This window comes from Phodopus roborovskii, unplaced genomic scaffold, assembly GCF_943737965.1.
Source record: "Phodopus roborovskii unplaced genomic scaffold, PHOROB, whole genome shotgun sequence".
Classification (NCBI taxonomy): Eukaryota; Metazoa; Chordata; class Mammalia; order Rodentia; family Cricetidae; genus Phodopus; species Phodopus roborovskii.
Genome location: NW_026125397.1, coordinates 22,657,515 through 22,679,615, shown reverse-complemented (window position 1 = coordinate 22,679,615; position 22,101 = coordinate 22,657,515). Strand labels below are relative to the sequence as shown.

The 22,101-nt window shown below is 48.2% G+C and overlaps 1 protein-coding gene across 3 annotated transcripts in view; it reads right to left on the bottom strand.

Moving 5' to 3' along the window:
• Fyn (FYN proto-oncogene, Src family tyrosine kinase) overlaps positions 1-22,101 on the bottom strand; it is a 177,915-nt gene that overhangs the window by 20,280 nt on the left and 135,534 nt on the right. For 2 of the 3 annotated variants that reach the window (XM_051175548.1, XM_051175547.1), the window contains 7 exons: positions 17,852-17,950; positions 15,333-15,436; positions 14,263-14,412; positions 11,637-11,801; positions 8,737-8,916; positions 6,999-7,075; positions 6,744-6,897 (listed from right to left, as the gene is read on the bottom strand). In XM_051175548.1, coding sequence (XP_051031505.1) covers positions 6,744-6,897; positions 6,999-7,075; positions 8,737-8,916; positions 11,637-11,801; positions 14,263-14,412; positions 15,333-15,436; positions 17,852-17,950 — 929 coding nt within the window. Of the gene's footprint in view, positions 1-6,743; positions 6,898-6,998; positions 7,076-8,736; positions 8,917-11,109; positions 11,266-11,636; positions 11,802-14,262; positions 14,413-15,332; positions 15,437-17,851; positions 17,951-22,101 lie in introns of all 3 variants that reach the window. The other variant, XM_051175549.1, reaches the window with a different exon arrangement.

The window sequence follows — 22,101 nt, the reverse complement described above, 5'->3', positions numbered from 1 at the left end:
TCCAAGAAAGAATGTGTTAATTTATGCAGCAACAATTCTTAACGTGAAATAATGAACATGAAAACTGTAACAATTATGAATTCTTTGTAGTCTAATTTATATGTGGATTTTACTCCAGACAATAATCTATTCAATTTAAATTCTCAATACTGGGAGTATTTGAACAGACACATTTTTCTTCTCCTACTTAATACACAAACCAATGGTCTCCCCAAAGTTTTAAATGTTCTTGTTTTGTTCATAAGTCAAAGATCCTGAGATGACACGGTGTTGACATCTGCTTTCTAGGTGATCATCTGGTTACTGTTTTAGAACAAAACAACCAACTACCAAACCTACAGAGACACTCCATGCTCCTGCTCCTCATGCTGACTCAAATATGGGAGGGGCCTTGTAAGGAGGCGGTGGCAGAGGCAGGCCCAGTGCAGCATGGGAGGTGTGTATCACTTATGTGTGGGCATCCTGAGTATGGTTACTCACATCTACAGGGCCATCTGCACAACCACTGTGTAAATGCTACTGCCCACTGCACCATGTCCTTCGTGGTGGGTACGCCACATCTATTCCCAGACTTGCTGACACGCCTACCGGTTTTCAGAAGATTGGCTCAGGAGAACATCCCAGGTTCCAGAGCCGCTCAACAGGGATGCCAGTTCTCATGCTACATAATGTGACTTCTTGGTCAGCTCAGGCTTCCCACCTTTTGGAGTGAAGCAGGGAGAGAGAGGAAGCAGAGGAAGGGAGGGGCATGGGGAGAATGAAAAGTAATGACAGCAGACAGCGTCTGTCCTTCCTACCACCACAGCCGCCTGGCAGGGGGCTCACAGGTGAGGGCACAGAGAAGGGGACGATGGGGACGAGGGCAGAGCTAGCAGCAGAGCACAGGCCCGTCCAGCTCAGCAGCTCCCGCCACTCCCAAAGACAAGCTCAGTGTGGAGCCAACACCAACCCAACAGTGGCCCTCTCTGGGGGTTTTTGCAGCAATTACAGCACTCAAGTTCCTGGAAGCCCTGTGCACATGGCTTGCAGAGCAGCACAATATTCAAGGAAAAGTGAGCTGAAGGGCAGTGACCACAGCTATTCCCATTGCTACACACAAACAGTGACACTTACTATGTGCTCTGTGCCCACGAGGACTACATTCCAGGCTTCAGGCCGGCATCCCCGTAGAGGGGCAGCGAGGCCTGTGATGTTCAGAGGAACTGCTACCCAGGGTCCATGAATATAAGCACCCATGTGCACAGGTGCTGACATGTGAAGCTGCTGAGCACACTGTTTACATATGTATGTATACATGTGTATACATACACACACAAACAAAACACACACACACGCAATGAGACAATCTCTCTACTTAGTCCTGGCTGTCCTGGAATTCACTATGTGGACCAGGCTGGCCTCAAACTCAAAGAATTCTGCCTGCTTCTGTCTTCCCAGTGCTGGGATTAAAGGTATGCGCCATCAAGACCAGCCACGGATAGTTCCTAATGGTAGAAAAAAAAAATGAAGGAAGGTCTGTGTAAGTAATGGAACAGCAAAGGCTCGCTGAATTGCAGTTGAGTTCTGGACAGAGGGTCCTGTGGGACAGCGAATAGAACCACAATGCTGGTTTTCCTGACAAAATAGAATTATCTAGGCTGTAAATGATGATGTATATGTATTCACACACACAAAATCCATCCATCATTTGTGTATGTGTGTGTGTGTGTGTTACAAGTTCCTTTCTTTTATTAATTACTGTTTAAAGCATTCCTCTTTAAAATATTTTTTAATAAAAACCCTTTCTATGGAAAACATGTCAATCACAAAAAGTTAAGGTTATACAAACGATTCTTTATATTTTACCACCCTCAAAAGCATTTTTATATACTGCTTGCTTACTTCCTTCTCACACTGCTCATGTGAGGTAGTTACTATTATAAACTATTTTACAGAGGATAAAAGGAGGCTCAAAAGCTGGTTTGCTTGAGGGTATCCTGCTTGTCTGTGACAGAGGTGGTTTAATCCTAGGGGTCCTGGCTTCCAACCCAGGTCAGTGACGTAACTGCAGTGCCCTTCAAATCTGAGCTACTGCTCTGTGAGGCAGTAACTGCCATTGTCAATGTATGCCTGCCATGGCCAGCCGTTCCAACAGGGCAAATGCGGGGGGAGACCAGAGGGTGTGTTGCTTCATCTGTAACAGAGCCAGCACAGTGAGGTGTCAGCCGTGGGTGTGTGCTCAGTGGAATATTAGTGTGCTGTGAGAAGCAAAGGACTGTCACAGGAAGGGACAGTGTCAGGACCAAACAGTATGCCATGGCTACATGATGCTGCCCTTAGAAGTGGGAGATTACTGGAAAAAAGGGCTCTGGAGTTACATGCATGGACTTCCCTTACAGGCAGAATGAATCTGCAGCGACAGAGAGAAAACAGAGTCCTCTGGGGGAGGGGGTAGAGGAATGAAAGTCTTCACAGGTCTGCCTTCCTCTGTGAGGGAGTTTCAAGGCTATGCACACATGCAAAACATACTCAGCTGCATACCAGATTCTTTCATTTTACTGGATAATGTAAATTAAAATAATAATAATAGTAGTAGTAGTAGTAGTAGTTCACAAGAGCAAGTCATTGCTAAACACAAGCCAGGTCTCTCTAAGTGTGCTAGGTTCAAGTCAGCATCAGCCAGCCCTCAGCAGCTTGAGCGCTCAGGAAGAAAGACGAAGTCTGTGGAGAATCTGAACCATTCTCATTTTCCCTGACAAGGAACAGATGGCCCAGGGGCTGTGACGGGGGAGAGAGAGGTGTGCTGCAAGGGGACAGCCAGCAGTCTCCCTGCCCTGGGCCCAGGTGGGGGCTGTGCTGACTTCTGGAAGGATCCTGGGGACAGGGATAGGGAGGTGCTGTCAGCAGAGCCCTGGGGAAGGTGGAAGCCAAGGCGTGTGAAGGTGTGTGCGTGTGAGTGTGTGAGTGTGTGTGTGTGTGTGTGTGTGTGTGTATGAGGGGGGAGGGAGGAGAGAGAAAGAGAGAGGGAGAGAGAGGGAGAGAGCTAGAGGCCCTAGCTGTGGCATTGGCGCGGGTGAGGACCCCCCAGCTGGCCTCTCTGGGTTTAACTGCACCGGCACGGATACCTCAATTGCAGCAAATCCCAGCGCAGGTTCCTATCCCTCTCTGCAGCCTCCCAGAAGCCCTCTCAACGCTGCTGCTGCTGCTAGCTCTACCCTAACCAAGACGGTAACCACACGGCCACCCGCCCGGGGTGGCCTTTGGCCACTCTTTCCTTTTCCTGCAAGGTAACTCCTTTATTCTCCGCAGCCTTGTCCTGAGGAGGACAAAACAGCAGCAGTAGCAACACTGAGCAGTCCCTGGGAGCTGGGGCTGGGCCGAACCACAACAGCACCCAGCAGCTGAGATGCAGCTCCACTTAGAGATGGCAACAGCCCACGCAAGAGGAAGACTGCTTGCCCAGGGCCCCAGCTCGGCGCCAGGCGTCGCTGGCCTTCACCGCCCGACCCTGATGCCACTGTGCTCCTGGACACGCCAGCCCACTGTCCTTAAGTGCTCTCAGGGTTCCGCAATCCCCCCCCCCCCCCCGCCATCCTTTCTTCCTCGCTGGCCAGTCTCAAATTCCTGGGCGGAAGAGCCCTTCCCTCCCGAGCCCCAGGAGTAGCTGAGGCTACACAGGCACAAGCCTTTGCTTTGGCCTGGGCGTCTTCACAGCTGTTAGCCAAGTTCCGTTCATAAACAAGGTGTATTTAGGCGAGTCCAGATGGACGGAATTTGGTGCCGCGCTTATAACTAAACAGGAACTGGCTGTGATTGTGAGATGTCCACGTAATTATGAGGAGTCCAGAACGAGTCCAGCTGCTTCTAGAATTTGGTCAGTGGGGGATTACTTTCATAGGTGCTGGGCCTGGTCTTGAGCCTCTCTGACAGCATGCTTCTGTTCACAGCCCAGCACAGGCAGGGGGCGAGCGTGAGCTTGTAGGAGGCAATGTCACATGAAAGACTCTGAGGTGTTTGTGCCCTGTGCTGTCATACCTTGCTGCCTGGTGTGTCTGTGTGTGGTGACAGACATTTCAGAGCACCCTGAGATGGGAAACTCACAACTGTTTTGCAAACAATTGTCATTCACAGTCCTAAAATAGCTCCATTTGGCACATGCTTCAGAACTGCCTCCATTTCCATAGTCAACATGCAGCATGGCTGTGGCCTGGGGGCGACGTAAAACCCGGCTTGCAAATATTATTAGGCACATGGACCAGCTGTCTGGAGGAGCTGATTAATCCCCGGCAGCAACACTGGCATGCAGCACACATGCCATCTGCACAGCACACTGGCAAATACACACTGGACCTCTCTATCTAGTGGAAAGGCCAGGGCGGGGCAGACCCAACGGAGGAATTGTAGGAACAGCTGGGCTACCCAAGGCTGGAAAACGAAACCTCTCTCTAGTCCCAACACATGGGTTCCAGAGGTTGTCCCTTAAGGCCTTTCCCATTAAATAAAGGGGAAATAGGACTTATGACTGAGTGTCTCCCTTTTTATGCTGCTTTCTGATTCACTGTCTTGGTGAGAGAGTGGGCATACATAGCTCAAGAGCATGCCTGCTCTATTTTTAAATCCACGTCTTCCTTCCACTTGCAAGCCTTGTGACTTCATATGAATGATTCTGCTAACATCCTGTGTCCACTTCCCGCCCCTTCCAAGCCAGGCAGTTCCACAAATGCCCTGGCCTTCCCTTGTTCTCTGCTTCAAGACAGCATGGACTGCCCACACAGCCTTCCATATTCCCGTTCATCTGATTCTTACTCATTGCTTCCCAGTGTTTAGTTTAATAAAGGGAAGAAAGAAGAAATGATGTTCTAAAGAGGGAGGAAGGAGTCTTCTGTTGGGAAATAAAGTCAAGGAAATGCTGAACAAAGGATTAAGACTAGTCCCAAGGCAGGAGTTCAGACTGGCCGAGACTTGATGGGGCGGGGGAAGGGCGTTGGGGGTGCAGGGGTGGCGGAAAGGTGGCCCTGATGGGAGGCAGGAAGAAGGCTGCATGGGCGTCTGAGAGGGCCCGGACGGGTTCCGGTGCAAAGGCGCACACGAAAGGTGCCAGCGCCCCAATGGATGGCGCATCTCCTGCATACCCAGGCCCTGGCAACAGTACCTGTGTTAGCTCTGCTGCGTCCCGGGCCTGCCACTGCCACCTTCTCACTTATGGGTGGATCAAGGGTGATAACCACAGACCACAGAGTCCAAAGTCTGGTTAAAAGGGAGACAACAGTCTTGCCGTGCCCTCTCACACACAGGAGGCGGCTTCTGCTTCTACTGGGGCCATTTCCCAAGTCAAATACTCAGGGAGCCGTTTCTATGGCAAACATCCAGGCTATCACCTTCACCTGCTCACCCCTGGGCCAGGGCTCTGCTCACACCACTCAGACCCTCTTGGCCAGAATCATGTTTGCAACCCTCTCACCTAGAGGTAGGTATAACCTGCTTTTGTGTCCCCCAACACCGGGTGTATACACGCACATGCCCACACCCCACACGATCCCACAAGGAGGCTTGTTGCGTGGGCATCAGACTCTAGGACAAGAAATGACACATGTTGGAGGAATTCAAATAGATGAGCTGTTTGCCCAACATGTGACAGAGCATTTGGATAGTATCTGTAAGCGGGCAGGAGCTCGGTTTGACATTTTCCCTTATTACTCATCACATTTCTGTTCTGAGTCAAAGAAACGAAGGAAAGAATTGGCATTAAAAACAACAACAACAACAAAAGACAAAACAAGAAAGGGAACTAGGAAAGAAGGTTCTAGAAACGAGGGGAACGGCTATTATTACCCATTCTGAAACTGTAGAAAGCAGCATCCTGTGATACAGTCCAGCTCCTGCTCAGCCTGGCTCAGGTGACCAGGCTTTGGTTACTATCCCCAATAAACTCACCCTCTGCTGAGCCCCCAGGCATTAAAAGACACAGAAGCTGCCACAGTCGCTAGTCCATCCGTTAGTCCCACACCCGGACATGTGAACAACCAGCAAGGCAGAACCACCCTTGGAAATTCCTTCCTGGCTTCTGGCTCGGTATGTGCTTCACACAAGGACTGTCTGAAGTTTTTAGGGGTTGGGTGGGAGCACACAAAGAAAACAGGGCTTTTCCGGGAACTGCCTGCCACCAGCCAGGTCCTCCTGACCATCTCTTTCCTGTCACTGCTTTGCTCTGACTCCAGGCCGTCATCCAGGCCTTGGTCCCAGGCTGGCCTGGTGGGGTCCTGGAAGGTGGCTCCAGAGTCAGGCCAGGATTAGCCTCCGTTAGCCTCTGTGGACTCTCCACTAGGAGGCGCCCTCACGTTGGTGCTACCCACCCCCAGCTGCCTTCCAAACCTTGGCTGCCCTGATATTACAGCCCTGAGGCATCGTCCCAGGCTCTCGCTCAGGTTTCTGAAGCCCTGCTGTGCCTTCGTACAAGGCTGGTATTAAAGGCTCACCTTGGGGTATCACCCACTTTCTGCTGGGGCATGGCTGACGCCCCCCCCCCCCCCCGAGCCTTCTTTCTCCAAAGCAGGGCACTGTGGACCTGGATACTTCCAGAAAGGCAGGCAGACCATGGGAGTAGCTGCCTGCTCACCAAACCAGAGCTGTACCCGCCTCCTGGGCCTAAGAGTCCCCCAGCTGAGAAACGTCATACTCTTGCCAGATCGGGGGGGGGGGCGGGGGGCAGCGGGAGGAAATGGAGGGAAGGAGGGAGGGCTGTGCCTGGTCACGGAGTCTCCCACCTTGTCTTGCTGTGTACTCGTTGTCTTCAATCAAGCGGGCCAATCCGAAGTCGGCAATCTTGCAAATCAGTCCATTCCCCACTAGGATGTTTGCTGACCGCAGATCTCTGTGGATGTAATTCATGCGCTCGATGTAAGCCATTCCTGCAGCAACCTGCAGAGACCCAGGGAAGGAAGCGCAATGGTTACACCCCAGCCCTCCACGTGTCCATGTGGGCACAGCCGCGGCCGGAATCACGCTGCCCCATGGCATACCTGTGCAGCCATGTCGACAAGATTTGGCAACTTCAGGGCTCTCCCTTCACCGTCTTTTAAGAAGTCAAGCAAACTTCCTATGAATGAAACATGAAGCCGTTTTAGTTTGTTTACTCAGACAGACAAAAGTTCCGTGTGAGCTGCATCTGATTTCCTTAAGTACAATGTAGCTGAGTACGACAATGCCTTTGACGGAAAAAGAAAGGTTTGTATAAAAAAAACAGAAACAAATTCTGTGTTTTAAGAAGCAAGTTTTAGCATCTGAAAATACAGCGATTATTTTGTTTCTAAAGACAAAGTGTTCGGTAAACTAGAAGAAATGAAGGTCATCCCCTTTTCTGTCACAAGGGGAAGTATGTCAGGGATGGAACCATAGTCCCTGCCTGCAGAGGGGTGGTGGGAGGAAGACCGCCCAGCTGGGTACACTGAGGCTGGACCGAGTGGTCCAGCAGCACGGCGCCGCCAAGGAATTTGCTGCAAGTGCACACTCTCAGGCTCCATCGACTGCACAGGGACGCTGGAGTCACATCCAGACCCCTGCATTGCCACAGGTCCTGCGATACAAGGGGGTCCAGCGCTGACCTATGTTCAGGGTTAGGCTGTGAACGCAGCGTCTGAGGGATGTGGGACACAGAGCTTCCTATTTAGACCTCTGCCTCAGACATCTGAGACAGACAGCCAACAGCCAGAGCCTCAGAGCCAGGCTTGCAAGCTGGGAGAGGAGGCCCAGAATTGACACCAAGGCGGAGATAATCATTTGCAGGAGCTGGGGGCACATGATGGCCGCCAGTGGGTTCCCCCCCCTTTTTTTTTAATGCTTTAATCACAAAGCTATTTACAAAATAACCCTGGATACAAAGGGCAAACAATCTGCCAGGAAAAAAAAAATTCCAATTATATTTTAAAAGAAAGTACATAGAGAAGAAAAATTGCACTAGTGTCTTCTAATGCACAATGCATGGCCTTTTAAGGCTGTTTCTTGTTTGGCTCATTTATTTTTCCAAAACAAAGTGCTCTCTGGCTTCATCCCCAACAATGCTGGTTTGATTATAATGACGCACACATGCACACGTATGCACCAACACATGAGTGTTCAGGGAGGGGAGGGAGGGGACAACTGCATGCCATTTCTTCACCTGACATTTAAAGAGGGAACTGGGGGTAAACATTGCCCTGGAGCCTGAACTAACCCAGCGACTGGCTGCTATTGATCATTATTCCTAAAAAGGAAAATTTAACAGAAGCCACTGATTCAAAATGGCAGCAGGTTTCATAGCCTTCCCCATTCGCTCTGGTAGAAAATGGATGTTTTAATCATGCAGAGGAACATTCCTGATGTGTACCAGGCAAAAGATACCATACTACTCAAGGGGGGGGGGCAAGCTCAATGTTCCCCCTTCCTAAGTGTCCTGAGTGAGCACAGCCGGCACTTTCTCATGGGAAATCCCTGGCCCATGCTGAAACTGGAGCCTAAATAAGGGGACAGCCCTGTTTCTGTCTCTGAACAGAAGGGGTGAGAAGGGGGGGAGAGGAGGGGGAGGGAGGGAGAGGAAGAGGAAGGGAGAAAGGGAGAGGAAGAGGGAGGAGGGGCAAAGTGGGAGGAGGGAGAGGAGGGGAGGGAAGGGAGGGGGAGAGAGGGGAGGATGGGGAGGGAAAGGAGGGGGAGGGAGGGGAGGATGGGGACGGAAAGGAGGGGGAGGAGGGAGGGGAGGGGGAGGGGAGGAGGGTGCTGCCTAACCTTTACTCATGTATTCTGTGACGATGTAAATGGGCTCCTCGGACACCACTGCGTAGAGCTGCACCAGCTTGTCGTGTTTCAGCTTCTTCATGATCTGCGCTTCCTCCAGGAAGGACTCTGGGGACATTGTGCCTGGCTTAAGAGTCTTGATGGCCACTTTGGTGTTCCCATTCCAGGTGCCTACAAACATCCCACAGCGGTAAGTCAGCCCAGCAGCGATGCGCATAGACTCAGACTCTAAGTTTTAAAGGTCTTAAACGGTTCTTACAAGCAAAAACAATTAACTGCAAAGGACTCTGTCATGTATGTCAACAGAAAAAAAAAATGGGTTTACTTATAGTTGTTCAATAATTGGCCAGCTTTCCCCTTTTAATATACATCACTCTTTTTACGGTCATCCATATAATTGTGAATTTACATCAAAAAGCTTTGGGCTCTTATGAATTTAGAGTTGTCCTGGGTATCCAATAGCTGTCCCTTAGGTAATGGGGAAAGATTGGAAGAAATCAGATTAAATTTCATCTTAGAGGGTGTGCCCCGTAAAAACATGGCCACGCATGGAGGGTGCGTGGGAACCAGTTCTAGCTGTCAACGTCTGCACGGATGAGTTACCTGACTGAGTCCTTCAGCAGCTGTGCTAAGTGTGCCCGCGAGCACAGGTAAGGGACAGAGCATCTCCTTGCCCGTGCCTCCCCAGGTAAGGCAATCCCTCAGGCTCTGAAGAGTCAGCCACAAGAACAATGGCTTCTAGCCGGTGGGCTGCAAAACTAAGCAGCACTGAGGCAAGAAGGGAAGTATTTAAATATCTAAACGTGCTTTGTCTAAATACTTCTGTAAAAATCTAGCTGACCCAAAGGTGAGGCCTGCTGTGTGGCCTCTACCAATTAGTTCATCTGTAGAGTACAGCAATGGACTAGCTTTTCATCTCTGGCTTACTTCATTTCTATCTGATGACTCTGAAGGATAATTTCTTAAAGGGAAAATAAAACTCTGATAATTTAGATTATATTGCTTACAACCTGAGAGAGAATATAGGTTGAAACCAAGATTTGCTCTTATGTAATCTGACTTTCAGATCTAAGGAGCCTGTATATTGAAGCATTCTATTATTCTGTTAAAACATACAATTACAACATGCATCCTACAGAGGGGAAAAACCTTTGAAAGAACCAGGGGCTTAAAGAGTTCAATGAGCTCAGAAAATATCTGCCACTCAGTGTAAATGGGAACTTTGACAACGTTTAAGCGGCCTCCGTGATTTAACTGTTAATGTGTTCCAATGTAAGCAGTGTGCGGTCTTCCTCTCTTAGCAGATTGGTCTAGGCTTCTATCCCAACTCTTCTGTTTCATGGGAATCAACACCTTGGTGCTCTGTGTAATGATGAGTTAAAGTTGATAGTTTCAAGTGTTTGAAGATAAAATTTCCTATAGCATCCAATTCCTCCTTAGGACTTGCAACTTAATAACTTCAATTAAAAATTGGGTAGATCATGAGAAGTAAGTTATATAAGCAGATTTTTATACTTGATACAAAGTCTAGGCAGGGATGGATACATTAATGAGGATTCACTATCATGATATGCCTAATGGGAAACAGCTAACACACATACATGCACGTCTGTGTAATTCCACCATCCATATGTGCATCTGTTTATGTTTCTGCATGGTACCTGCTGTGCTTCAAGCATTCTGATCCCATGAATTTTCTTACTGTGGAGTATCCCTGAAGACCACATGTACCTGTATAGCCTTTTGGACTCCTTGCAGGAAGGGAGACTCCAATACACTTTGTTGTTATTTCACGGGCAGATGTTTTGGGAGTGATCTAAGTCTATGGATTGTCTGTAAGCCAAGTTGCATCTGACCCACAGGGTTATAAACGCTATCCTAAGGGCCCAGTGCAGTCCGCATTACTGACAACCAAAGGTATGCATGGACCTAAGATCTACAAGGGATTTCAAACATGTCTGATATAATCCTCAAAATAATCCAGTGAAGTACCTATGACTTTGGTTTTACAGATGAGGAACTGAGGCTCAGAGGTGTTAAACAGGCCCCGTATTTCTGCTGAATCTCCCAGCAAGGGTTCAGAGCTGCCCCCACGCAGCATCTTACCATCCCATTTCACAGGAAGGTGAAGCCCCGCGTTTGCAGCGTGCTGGCTTCCTGTCTGCAGGTGCTTTTGTGAGCCACACGAAATAGGACAGATGAAAACAGCAAGTGCCACCACATTCTGCAAACCCGGGCTTGACGCCCGCCTAGTTACAGAGGTCAAGGGTCTTCGTCTCAGTGGTCACATATGCACCTCTGTTCAGAACTGTCCTTTCCATTGGCTTTGAGATGCAGCCCAACAGAATGTGCCCTCTGCCTTACCAAGCCACACTTCAGCGAAACACCCCTGCCCCAGTTTCTTCTCCAGAAACAACGAGTCACGTGCAACTTCCCAAGCATCCTTAGACAATCCCGAAGTTTGTGGGGTGCAGCTTGATGAAATCACAGTTAAGTTAAAACACAAACCATCAGCTTTCTCTATAGGAAAGGGAATTAATAAAGAAAACACAGTCCTTATAATCCATAATCATGCATGTACTAGGAAAGATGGAAGGTGACTTGCCCTGAGGGCGACTCTCAGCGGATACCTATCTGCAGCTGGCAACAAAGAGTGACACACCACGAAGGCTGGTTGCCAGCTTTAGCACAACCCGGGCCATCTGTCACCCTTGTTCATTTCTATCTTTTGAGAAATCCCAAATTTCTTAGAATAAAAATGAAAATTGAGCAATTCAAGCTGTCTGCTTTCCTGGTCATAACTCAGAAGTCTTTATTCTCACCTTCCATCTTTGATGTTGGGGTTTCCCACACGGGGAAGCTAATAAGAGAGAGATTGAGTCTCAGCATACCCATCCATACTTCCCCAAACTGCCCATTTCCCAGTCTCTTGATCAACTGCAGGGATTCTCGAGGGATTTCCCAGACATCTTTGGTTTTGACAGACAGATCGGTAAGCCTTGGCATCCCTTTGTGACAGGGGACTACTAGGCGGCAGCAGAGGCCTGCGGCTCTTTCTGAAGCGGGGCAGCGGCGGGGGAGAGAAGAACAGAACATGAACAACAGTGTGCACAGGCTGTAGACGATCTAAGCAACACAAGCTAAGCAAACACATTCCCTGGAGGTGGATGAAGGCATTGCAGATGTGGCCTCTGCTCGTCCACTGGGCGAGCCCCATGCACACAGGTGCAGACTGCTGTGGCTTCTGTGCACCGCAATCTAACGGACTGGCATACATATTCTGGGATTCAGAAAATGCCCTTGCTAATTTCAAAAAGTGCATTAGTAAGAATAAAACCTGTGACTGCCCCTTTCCCTTCTGAGATCTGGACGGCCTAGGGGTTGAAGGAATCTCGCTGGTACAAATGTGTTTAAAAGGTGACTCAAGTGTACACCTGGCAGCCGGGGAAACACGACATATTTTCCTTAGGGATGGCTTTGTCCTTCTGATTCTGTTCTATCAGTCCTGTTTTTTTTGGGGGGGGGCAATTTTCCACTTAAAACAAACAAAAGCAAGAACATAACCATTTAAACAGCTTCCTATGTACAATTTAGGAGTCTGGGTTCAAAGAACTAATGGAAATTAGCATTCACAGAGCCTCAACAGCGTGAAAGGTGAGGGAACAGCAGCCACTGCTCAGGTTACTCGGCAGTTACTCCTTCCTTTGTGAAAAGAATTTACCTGTGAGAATCTAGCAAAGGTAAGGAGAGGATGACTAAATGTAGGCAAGGAGTAAATACTCAGGGACGGATGGAAGCCGCACACAGCCTGGACTGACAGGTGGACAGAGCCCCCATGTCCCTTGGAGCCCTCAGATCCAAAGCACAGACGTGGCTGCCTCTTTTCTGGGAACTCTTAGCTTTTTTTTTTTTTTTTTTTTTTTTTTTTCCACTTTTCTTTTCAATGGAATGCAGTTCTGAGATGTCTAGGCAGGAAATTATTTATGTGTCAGTATTTCAAAGGCATTCTGTGTGCAAGAAAGAGAGAGCAAAGAGGAAAAGCCAATATAAAAACAAATCTAACTCAAGATAGATTTTTTCCCTGAGATTAAAAAACGCCTATTGTTCTTCATATCCGCTCTCTCCTTCCGGCTTTATGATGTTATTAAGGTGCCCTTTCCGGCACACTATTTTCAAATGATCCAAACCCTGGGGATCCTGCTGATGTTTGCCTGTAATGAAATATATTTCAGCGTTTGAAGAATCCTTATAACATGCAGGCGTTTTGTGTATATCTCTGAAGCTCAGGGAGATTTTCTGCTCCATTTCTTGCAACATTTCATTAGAATCCACATAAAGTGAGAGAGCTAATGCCTGAATCATTGGCTGCTCAGGTACTGTTAATTTTTTCAATTGCTCATCAATGGCCAGAATCAACTCGTAGGCATTTCTTCTTGTTATTTTTTTTACAAGACTACATCTTTTTGTGTGCTAAAAATAGCGCAACTATTGTTCAATGGTAGAGTAAAATAGCAGGGTGTGGCTCCTACATCTGTAATCCCGACATTCAGGAGGCTGACCCAGGAGGATTGCTATAACTCTGAAAGGTCACCTTGGGCTACACAGTGAATACTGGGTTACCTAGGGCTGCAAGTGAGACCTTATCTGGGAAAAGAGAAAAAAAGGAGGTGGTCTTGTATGCATGCATTTCATAGTGGGACACACTTGTTAACCAAGGAAAGCAAGCACAGCGTATTAAACAATTGCACATAAAGCTACAGATTTAAATAAACTGCACATACATATACACATATCCAATAATTAAAATCGCCTAGAGCAAAAAATAATATCATTAGGTGTGAAGACAGTATAATCTTTGTTTAAAGTCATTACAACACCTGGGTGTGATGGCGCACACCTTTAATTTCAGCACCAGGAGGCAGAGGCAGGTGGATCTCTTGAGTTTGAGGTCACCAGGCCTACAGTGAGACCCTGTCTCAAAAAAAAAAAAAAAAAAAAAAAAAAGAACAACAACAAAAAACCCCGTCACAATAAAGGTAGCCGACAGCTGTTGCCACACACGCGTAGGCCTGGGTGGGAAGCAGCACTTGGAGAACTGAATGCAGATTTACTTCTGCAGACAGATGCTCATGAGATGCGGGAACGCGTGTGCGACTCCCTGCAGGGCAAGTGATGTTCCATGTGAGCCTGCCCAGGTGCCGCTCCTGCCTTTCATGGCTCTGCTTTACATGAAGGCAGCAGGAAAAGAACATGCCAGGGTTTTTATTATGAAAATAAAAACAGAAACAACTTTTGAGATTTGAACTTTTGCCTTCTACTTGGGGGAGCTCCTGAAAAACACCCGAGGGTGGTATTATCTGTGGTTAGAACACATCAGCGGTGCAGCCCCAGGGTCAATTCTGATGTCAGGGTGCACAGCAAAGGACTGTCCACCGTGTGGCCTTGTCCCTTCCCCGCTCTGGGCCCACCCACTCCTTCCAATTTCCAAACGCTGAGGGTAGTTAGGGTTAAGGTTACCTGAGTAGTGCTGTACAAGCTGCTGAAGACTTTCAAACTGGGCCCGGGTTGTGATATAGTATCCACCATTATCAAGTTTGCGAATTTTATAATGTTTGACATGGTCCCCTTTCATATCATCCCAATCACGGATGGAAAGTGAGTAGGCACCTGGTAAATACGTGAAGCATCAGCAATGTGGTCTTCTCTGGTTGCCAGTCTGTTTTGTAGGTCTCATTTATTTGACTATTCTAATAATTACCAAAAGGACACACTTACATGCATGCACACACATGCTTGCACACTTACACACACACACACCATGTCCACTGTCACAGGATAATGACATCTCTTGCTGTCCTGTCCATGTCAGAAGATGTTAACAACCAAATGACTTTGCTCTTGGAACTAAACTTCCCAGCTATTTTTCTAAAGTTTCCCCCCCCCCCCAGTTCCTTGTGTTGCATAACACAGCCCAGACTGGGCAAGTTCAAGAGCAGTACAGGGACTCTAGGTGAGCTTGGCTCCTGATTTCACTTCCTACGGGTACCTGAGAGGCAGGGACGGGAGGGGAGAGACGATGGAGGAACGGGGGGGGGGGGGGGGAACAAAAGAAATGGAACACTGCTCCTCTAAAAGGAAGCTCCAGAGCTCTGCTGGTGGACACTTCACGGGGACAGGTTCCCAGAGTATGGCACATGGAGCCAGAGACAGCCTTCCCTGCCCTTTGACCTGCCGCCTCCCATGGGCTCTAACCAGTTATTAAACAAAGGAAAGGGAAATGAAAAGTCCTCCACTAACAACACAAAATAGAATGAAAGGGAAGAAAAGCCAAACACCCTTCCTGCAGGGTCACTGGCACTCTCGAAGTTCCAGTCGGAGGCAGGAATGCTTCTAGAGTCTCCCCGGGAGCCCTGGGCTTCTGGAATTGTCCATGTTCCAGAGTCTTCAGGGGAGAGGCAGAGCAGACTGCTTCAGGCCAGGGGGCCTGTGCCAGTTAAGGCCCTGGTGCGTCACAGCGGAGCCTTCCAATCCCGCGGACTGACCCACAGATTTTAGTGACAGGCAGCCCTGTCCGCTCCTTATCTTACCTTTGGTGGTTTCGCTCTCGCGGATAAGAAAGGTACCTCTTGGGTTTCCAAAGGACAGGAGCTGCCTCTCGGCATCTTTTCTGCCAAGTTTTCCAAAGTACCACCTTAGAGGGAGAGAGGGGGAAAGAGAATAAAGCCACCTGTACTGAGCAAAGGCAGCTCTCCCTCCACAGGTCCCCTCTCCCCAGTGTAGTCCACTGCCCACAACTGGGTTTCCCCTGCTTCATTCAGTCCCTTTTCCCATCTATTCCCGAGTCTTCCCTCTCTCCATCTCTTTCATTCTTTTTTTTTTAAAAAAAAAATCAGATTTGAATCATGGGTTATTTTCCTTCCCTCTAGGGTGACAGGAATATACACGTGTAAATGCACAGAAAGAGAAATCTGCCACCTTGTCTGAAATGCCAACTGCAGGAGATACTTCCACAGCTTAGCGAGAAGACCCGTGATTTCTGAGCATAATTACAACTCCTGGGAACTACCAAGACGCAGCCCTAGTATAGAGACAGCTCATTAATCAAGCATTATTTTCTAGAAACTCACTCAGGATGGATAAAGAAGAAAGATGGATAACATTTCTACTCAGGCTCTGCCTATGAGAATTGAGATCACTGTTGTCCTTGGAAGCCCGTTTTGGTTGTCTTATTCCACTTGGCAGGTGGGAGGGCTCGCGTTATCGACAAGCAGTTAGCCAGCACCTGGCCTGTGATCTGCAGCAGGACTGCTCTGACTGACACACAGCTGTAGAGACAGCTTACTGCATATCTGAGCTCTGCACACAGTTAACGAGCAGGTCCAGGAAAGTGAGTCGGTGGGTACACATTTCAACATTCCCTTGCAACAAAGTGCTGGCTCTTTTGTGCTGTGGTAGAAAGCGCCTCCCAAGTGGCCCCAAGGTCTTCCTGTGTCTTTTGCCTCCCACCTGTCTGTCCTGTGGAGCCCCAGCCAATGGCTGGCAATTGGTTTACATTTTGGCACTGGGTGGTACACGAGCAGTTAGTTAAGCACACTAAAATCCCAAGGAAGAGTTTTGGAGCAATTCTGGAATCTGTGTGTAGGAGAAAATTTTAGGATGTTTAACTATGAAAGCTTGCTGTTTACAAAATCACGTAGCTAATAAGCTCAGTCCTTCTGTGAGGGAAAGAATTTCACTGAAGGAAAGTCCCCACACACTAGCTCTCCGGGGACTTGGAGATGGACCAAGATTTCCCACAATCCTAGTTTAGTGATAGTTGGTCTAAAGGATATGACACCAATTATCTGTGAGAAATGCCTTGCTTGGATTGCACCAATAACTCAGTTAAGATGCTGTGCAAAGCAGGGGCAAAAGGGGGCTTTATTAAAAAAAACTACCCTAATCTTGAAAACTCCCAAATATTAGAAACCCTTAGCATTAGAAATGTGAATTTAATATGAAGTCAATGGGTTTGCAGTTAAATCGAAGTAATGCTACTCTGTAGTGAGTTAAATTCTGAAAGACATTGGAGATATTTATTAATCTGTCCTAAAAACAGATGTTCAGCACAAATACAAATATATAATGAAACACATTAATGAAAAGGGGGAGAAAAAACAGCTCAAAACCACTGAATGCCAGACAAGCAGAAACAGATCTCCTTAGTAAAGGACACACACAGGAATCGCGGAGACGCTGACCAGCCGGGGATGCGGCTAGGATGATGGTCTAAGCCTCCCTGCTGTGCCTCAACAAATCCACAGCCAGTTACACACGAGAGCTGCAGGTGGTGCACAGCTCCCTTCCTCTCCCATTCTAGAAAGTCAAGTCCCAGGGCTGGGGCAGAGGCCAAGTCCCTGAGCTGGGGACATCCTCACCCCCTTTCCTCTTGCCAGCCAGTGTCTCTGATAGAAGGGACAATGGCCAGCCACTCATCGGCTGACAGCCCGGAAGTCCCCCACTTTCCCTAACCTGCCTCCAGCGGGAGAGCAGGGCCAAGTAACTGCTAGTCAGGCTCCACCAGCCACGAAAGCAACCCAGACCTCAAAGGGAGGCATCACTTGAAACCCACAGCTGCAGTATCAGCAAGTTGTGGGGCTTGCTGCATGGGAAATACTTCTACCTGGGGCCAAAAGGCATGCCTTTTCAGGGCTCTCAATATTTCTGATTATCGGGGAGAAGACTCCTTGCTTAATCTTTAGTAATTACTTGCCTCCCCGGTGCCCAGGGAGCGGACTAAAGGTGCACCGTGAGCTCTCAATCATACGCGCTACAGTTGGAGTCTCACCACATTAGTTTTTAATCTAGAGCAAATTATTGGGTTTTCATTTAGGGTGCTCATATAAACCTTCTAAATAAGAAAATGGACAGGCTCACAAGAAAATATGGAGTTAATAACAGTGTATCCCAGAGACCTACAGAAATGTGAGCACAGCAGCAGCATTGTAGCCCCTCAACCCACAATCCCTGGTCAATGTCTTCTCTCTCCTGTGCCATGTCACTGGCATTTTATTGTGACAATTAACTTTTAAAAGCAGGTAGTTAGAGAAAACAACTACAGACATACTCTTCTGCCTGGATAGAGTCAACCGGAGCCACATAATTGCTCGGAATGTAACCAGTTTCCCCCGTTGTCAAGGAGCGGGCTTCCCACCAGTCTCCTTCCCTGCAAAGAAAGAAGAGAGAGAGCCATGATTGCGCCATCCATCCAGCACTCTGCAGTCAGATTTGATGCAGTAATCAGTCCTTCTGCCGTGCAATTCCTGCAGTCCTGCTCTGCTTCTGCAAACTAACACAGGCCCGAGGGAGGCCCAATGTCTTACAACCCAGACCAACCCGAGCTGAAGCCAGGGCTGCCTCCTGCCTTCTGGGGAAATGATGCAGCAGAGTCAGCAGTGGTCCAGTGGTCAAGGCTAGAGATCCTAAAACAAACACTTTCTCACGCAGGGCTCCATGGGGGTGCACTGGCAGGAAAAGCATTCTTCTGGGGAGGGGGCAAAGTTGGATGAGGTGTGTTAGGTGAGTAAGCAGCCTTGGCTTACTTTGGGAAAACTGCAGACTGTTTAGGGGAGGGAAGCGTGTTAGGAGGCGCAGAGAGGGATGGATGCCGGCTCAGTGTATCCATCTCGCTTGCTCTTAAGAAAGTGGGAACGCATGCTTTCTGCAGGTGGAATGACAGGCTCTTCTCTGACACCTGCAATTGGGGTTGCTATCGACCTTCATAGCATTAGCCTGATTCTGAGGGAGGGCGAGCTGGTGCACAGATGGATGACAGGAGCAGGAAACTCAGAGGGCAGTGAATTCTGAGGCATGGCAGCAAAGTGCTCACAGCGTGTGAGGCAGGAGGGCACTTTCAGCCCTCAGTTTAAAGTCACAGTACAGAAGACAGGTGTCCGTGTGCTGGGACCCACGCAGGGTGTTGTGCCCCAAGGAGCAAGGATGGAGTGTGCATCCCTCCCATTAACAATGTGGGGACAGCAGGTGGGATGTGTGCAGTGTGGCTGTGACTCGGCCAACGAGGGCAGGAGTGTGGTGGGTGGGCAGGGCTGCCCCCCCTCCCGCACCCCAAGGCCTCAGTCTCAGACCACTACAGACCCATCACCTCCTTGTCGTCCCTTAGTCCTTGGAGTAAGAGTTAAAAAACAAAACAAAACAAAACACCTTTGGCTGGGCTGATTGATACTCTCAGCCAAGGAAAAAATATACCGGCATAGGGCTGGGGGAACATTCTCTCTAATCTGACTACACTGTGTAGAGACCATCTAGCCTCCTGTTAAGCTGGAGTATTTTCAGGTTCTGCAGATGAAATTTCTGAGCAGGGTTACCACGGAACATTGAGTCAGGCGGAGGTTTAGAAAGCCTCAGAATAAAACGGAGACTAGTCCCAGTGGGTGTGGCTATAGGATGATGGACCAGTTCGCAGGAAATAAGGGCTTTGCTTGTTTATTTTTTAAAAGATTTATCCTTTTAAAACATTGTGCGTAGGCATGAGTGTGTCTGTATGCAGTTATATGCATGTGACTTGAGGTGCCTCTGGCGGCCAGAGCCCTCTGACTCCTGATGGTGTAAGCTGCCTGGTGTGTGCTGGGGACCAAACTTAGCCCTACTAGAACAGCACATGCCCTTAACTCCTGAGCTGTCTTTCTAGTTCTGAGGGTTTCAAACAAAACTTATTCCTTGGCTAGGTTTGATAGAGCACACATTTAATCCCAGTACCTGGAAAGCAGAGGCAGGTGATCTCTGTGAGTTCAAAGCCAGCCTGGTCTACACAGTGAGTTCCAGGCTAGCCACGCAACATGGTGAGACCCTGTCTTGAACAAACATATTCCTTAGTGTCTTAGTCTTCCTTCTAAAAACCCTGTTAGACAAACAGATCCACCACAAGAGGGGTATTGTAGTTCCCCTACCCAGAAAGCTCTTTAATTATAGCCATATTACGTTCACAATCTTGTTTGAAATATTTATATACATTAAAGACTTTATTTTCCTGTCATTTTCCGAGTACATGGACATCTACAGCAGCTACAATCTGGACTTGTGTCCCTCTCCCTTGTAGTAGTGACTTGGGACTGGGGGTAGTCTGTTGCAAAGTGCTTGCCTAGGGTGCCCCAGTTCCTAACCCTAGCACTACAGGAGTTAAAAAAAAATAAAAGGTAACATTTTAAGTTTGCATGGTTTCAATTTCTTGCCTAAGTCTAGCATCTTGCCTAAGCTTAGCATCTAAATGTATATATGAAAGTTATGCTAACCATTATGAGTGTTTAAGAAAAAGTCTTTGGAAATACTACCTTCATTTTAATAGTGACAATCTTTACTGCTCTGAACTTCCACTAGATGGAGACATTTCATCATTTAAAAAAAAAAATCACCCAATGGCTCCTCAGTACAGACAGTCCCCCAATGCGGGAAAGGCTCCATCCAAAAGGGTGAAGAAAAATTAAGTGCTTGTAGCTAGCATAGGTTTACCTTCATCAAGTTACTTAAAACTGAATTAAATTAAGGAAAAGAGAGGCTACCATAGATTTCAGGTGACGTCAGAATGTCAACAGGGGAGTCCATGCATCTTGCTGCAAATTGGGACAAGCCCAGTTTTATTCAGGTGATGCTGCCCTAATGAAGCAAGCTGCAAAGCAAGTTAGTATTAGCTTGTTTTGGTGCAGGTGCCTAGTTCATTATACATCGGAATCTAACAATACCACAAGAGTCTGTAATTATTCACAAGGAAGATACTACTACTTGGACTTCTGTTTCAGGGCTAGTCAGGGTCATTATTGGTCAGGGTCATTATTATTACTGTTACTGTTATTATTATTCTCTGTCTTACAAGTGACGCACAAGTGATTGGGACCCTCTGCATTATGAGGTAAATGTCACACCACTGTTTAATACACTCGAAGCAACAATTCACCTACAAATACCATCTGCACATCGTGTTGATTTGGAGTGGGATTTCTAATGTGCTCCTTCCAATCTTGACTTGAGCTGCTATAATTAATCATTATTAGTAAATCTGTGTGTGTGCACGGGTGTAGAAGGCATGTGTGTTCAGATATGCATGCCTGTGTGTGTGTGTGCGCGTGTGCATGCGCATGCACGCATGTCTATAGAAGCCAAAGGTTGCTGCTGGTGTCTTCTTCAATTGCTCTGAGATGGCAGTCTCTCATTGAGCCTGAAGCCAGCTGACTCGGCTGACAGCTGGCTGGTGACCCTCCTGCCTGGCTGCTTCCCTCCCACTCTTTTAAAAGTATTGCTGCCACACTCAGCTTTCTGTGGGGACCAGACTGGGTTCCCGGATCTGGATCTTATCTACTGGGGACTGGACTGGGTTCCCGGATCTGGATCTTATCTACTGGGGACTGGACTGGGTTCCCGGATCTGGATCTTATCTACTGGGGACTGGACTGGGTTCCCGGATCTGGATCTTATCTACTGGGGACTGGACTGGGTTCCCGGGCCTTACCTGCTGGGCCATCTCCCTGGCCTATAAAGCTGTATTTCTCTAAACTGTCCTTACAGTTCAGCTTCTTTATTGATTCATACTTGGTGAGACACTGTCTTACTGTTTTGATTACTGTTTTGATGTAACCCTGACACAGGTTGAGAATGGCTTCTAAGTTTTTATAGTAATCCCGTGTTCGTATCTTCCTGTCTCTAAACCCTAACGCCCCTCACAGGGCTGTGGCTCCAGGTTCTGGGAGCCCAGATGCAGGCAGGAAATGGCTTTGCCAACAGCTGCCAGCCTTGCCCTGTCCAGCCACGGAGTGCTAGATTCTTCCTGCATTTGGCAACTGCACTTCTCAGTCTGAGAAATCCTTTCTGTAACAACTTTTATCACATGAGTAATCAAAAGGAAAACTACTTTTGTTCTGATGGTGACAGAAAAGAACTTTCAGTGGGTCCTGGGTAATGACTGCAAATCCATTTGTGTAAAAAGCATTTTAGGAACTTGCTGTTTCAAGATGGTTAAATCACTAGTTACCAAGTGTGAAAATAGGGTATTAAATGGGGAATTAAATACAGTGCAGAGTGAGTTCAGGCCTGCTAAAGTTCTGAGGTGCATGGGATGGGGCCCTTCTGAGTACTGACCTGTACATACGATGGCGGACGAGGGCCTCTTGATGGGGGTGGGTGAGGAGAGGGACACAGGAGAGGGGGGCTGGCAGCTGCCCCAGAACAGAGCCCCAACCCTCCCCTGTCAGCCGCGAGAGCCAGGGCTGGGCGGCGGCAGCGGGGGAGGGAGGGGCTCGTGCCATCTGCTCTGTGGTCCTTTGTTTTCCCTCCCCTGCTTTCCTTCCCTGTTATTACCCTTGACTCCAG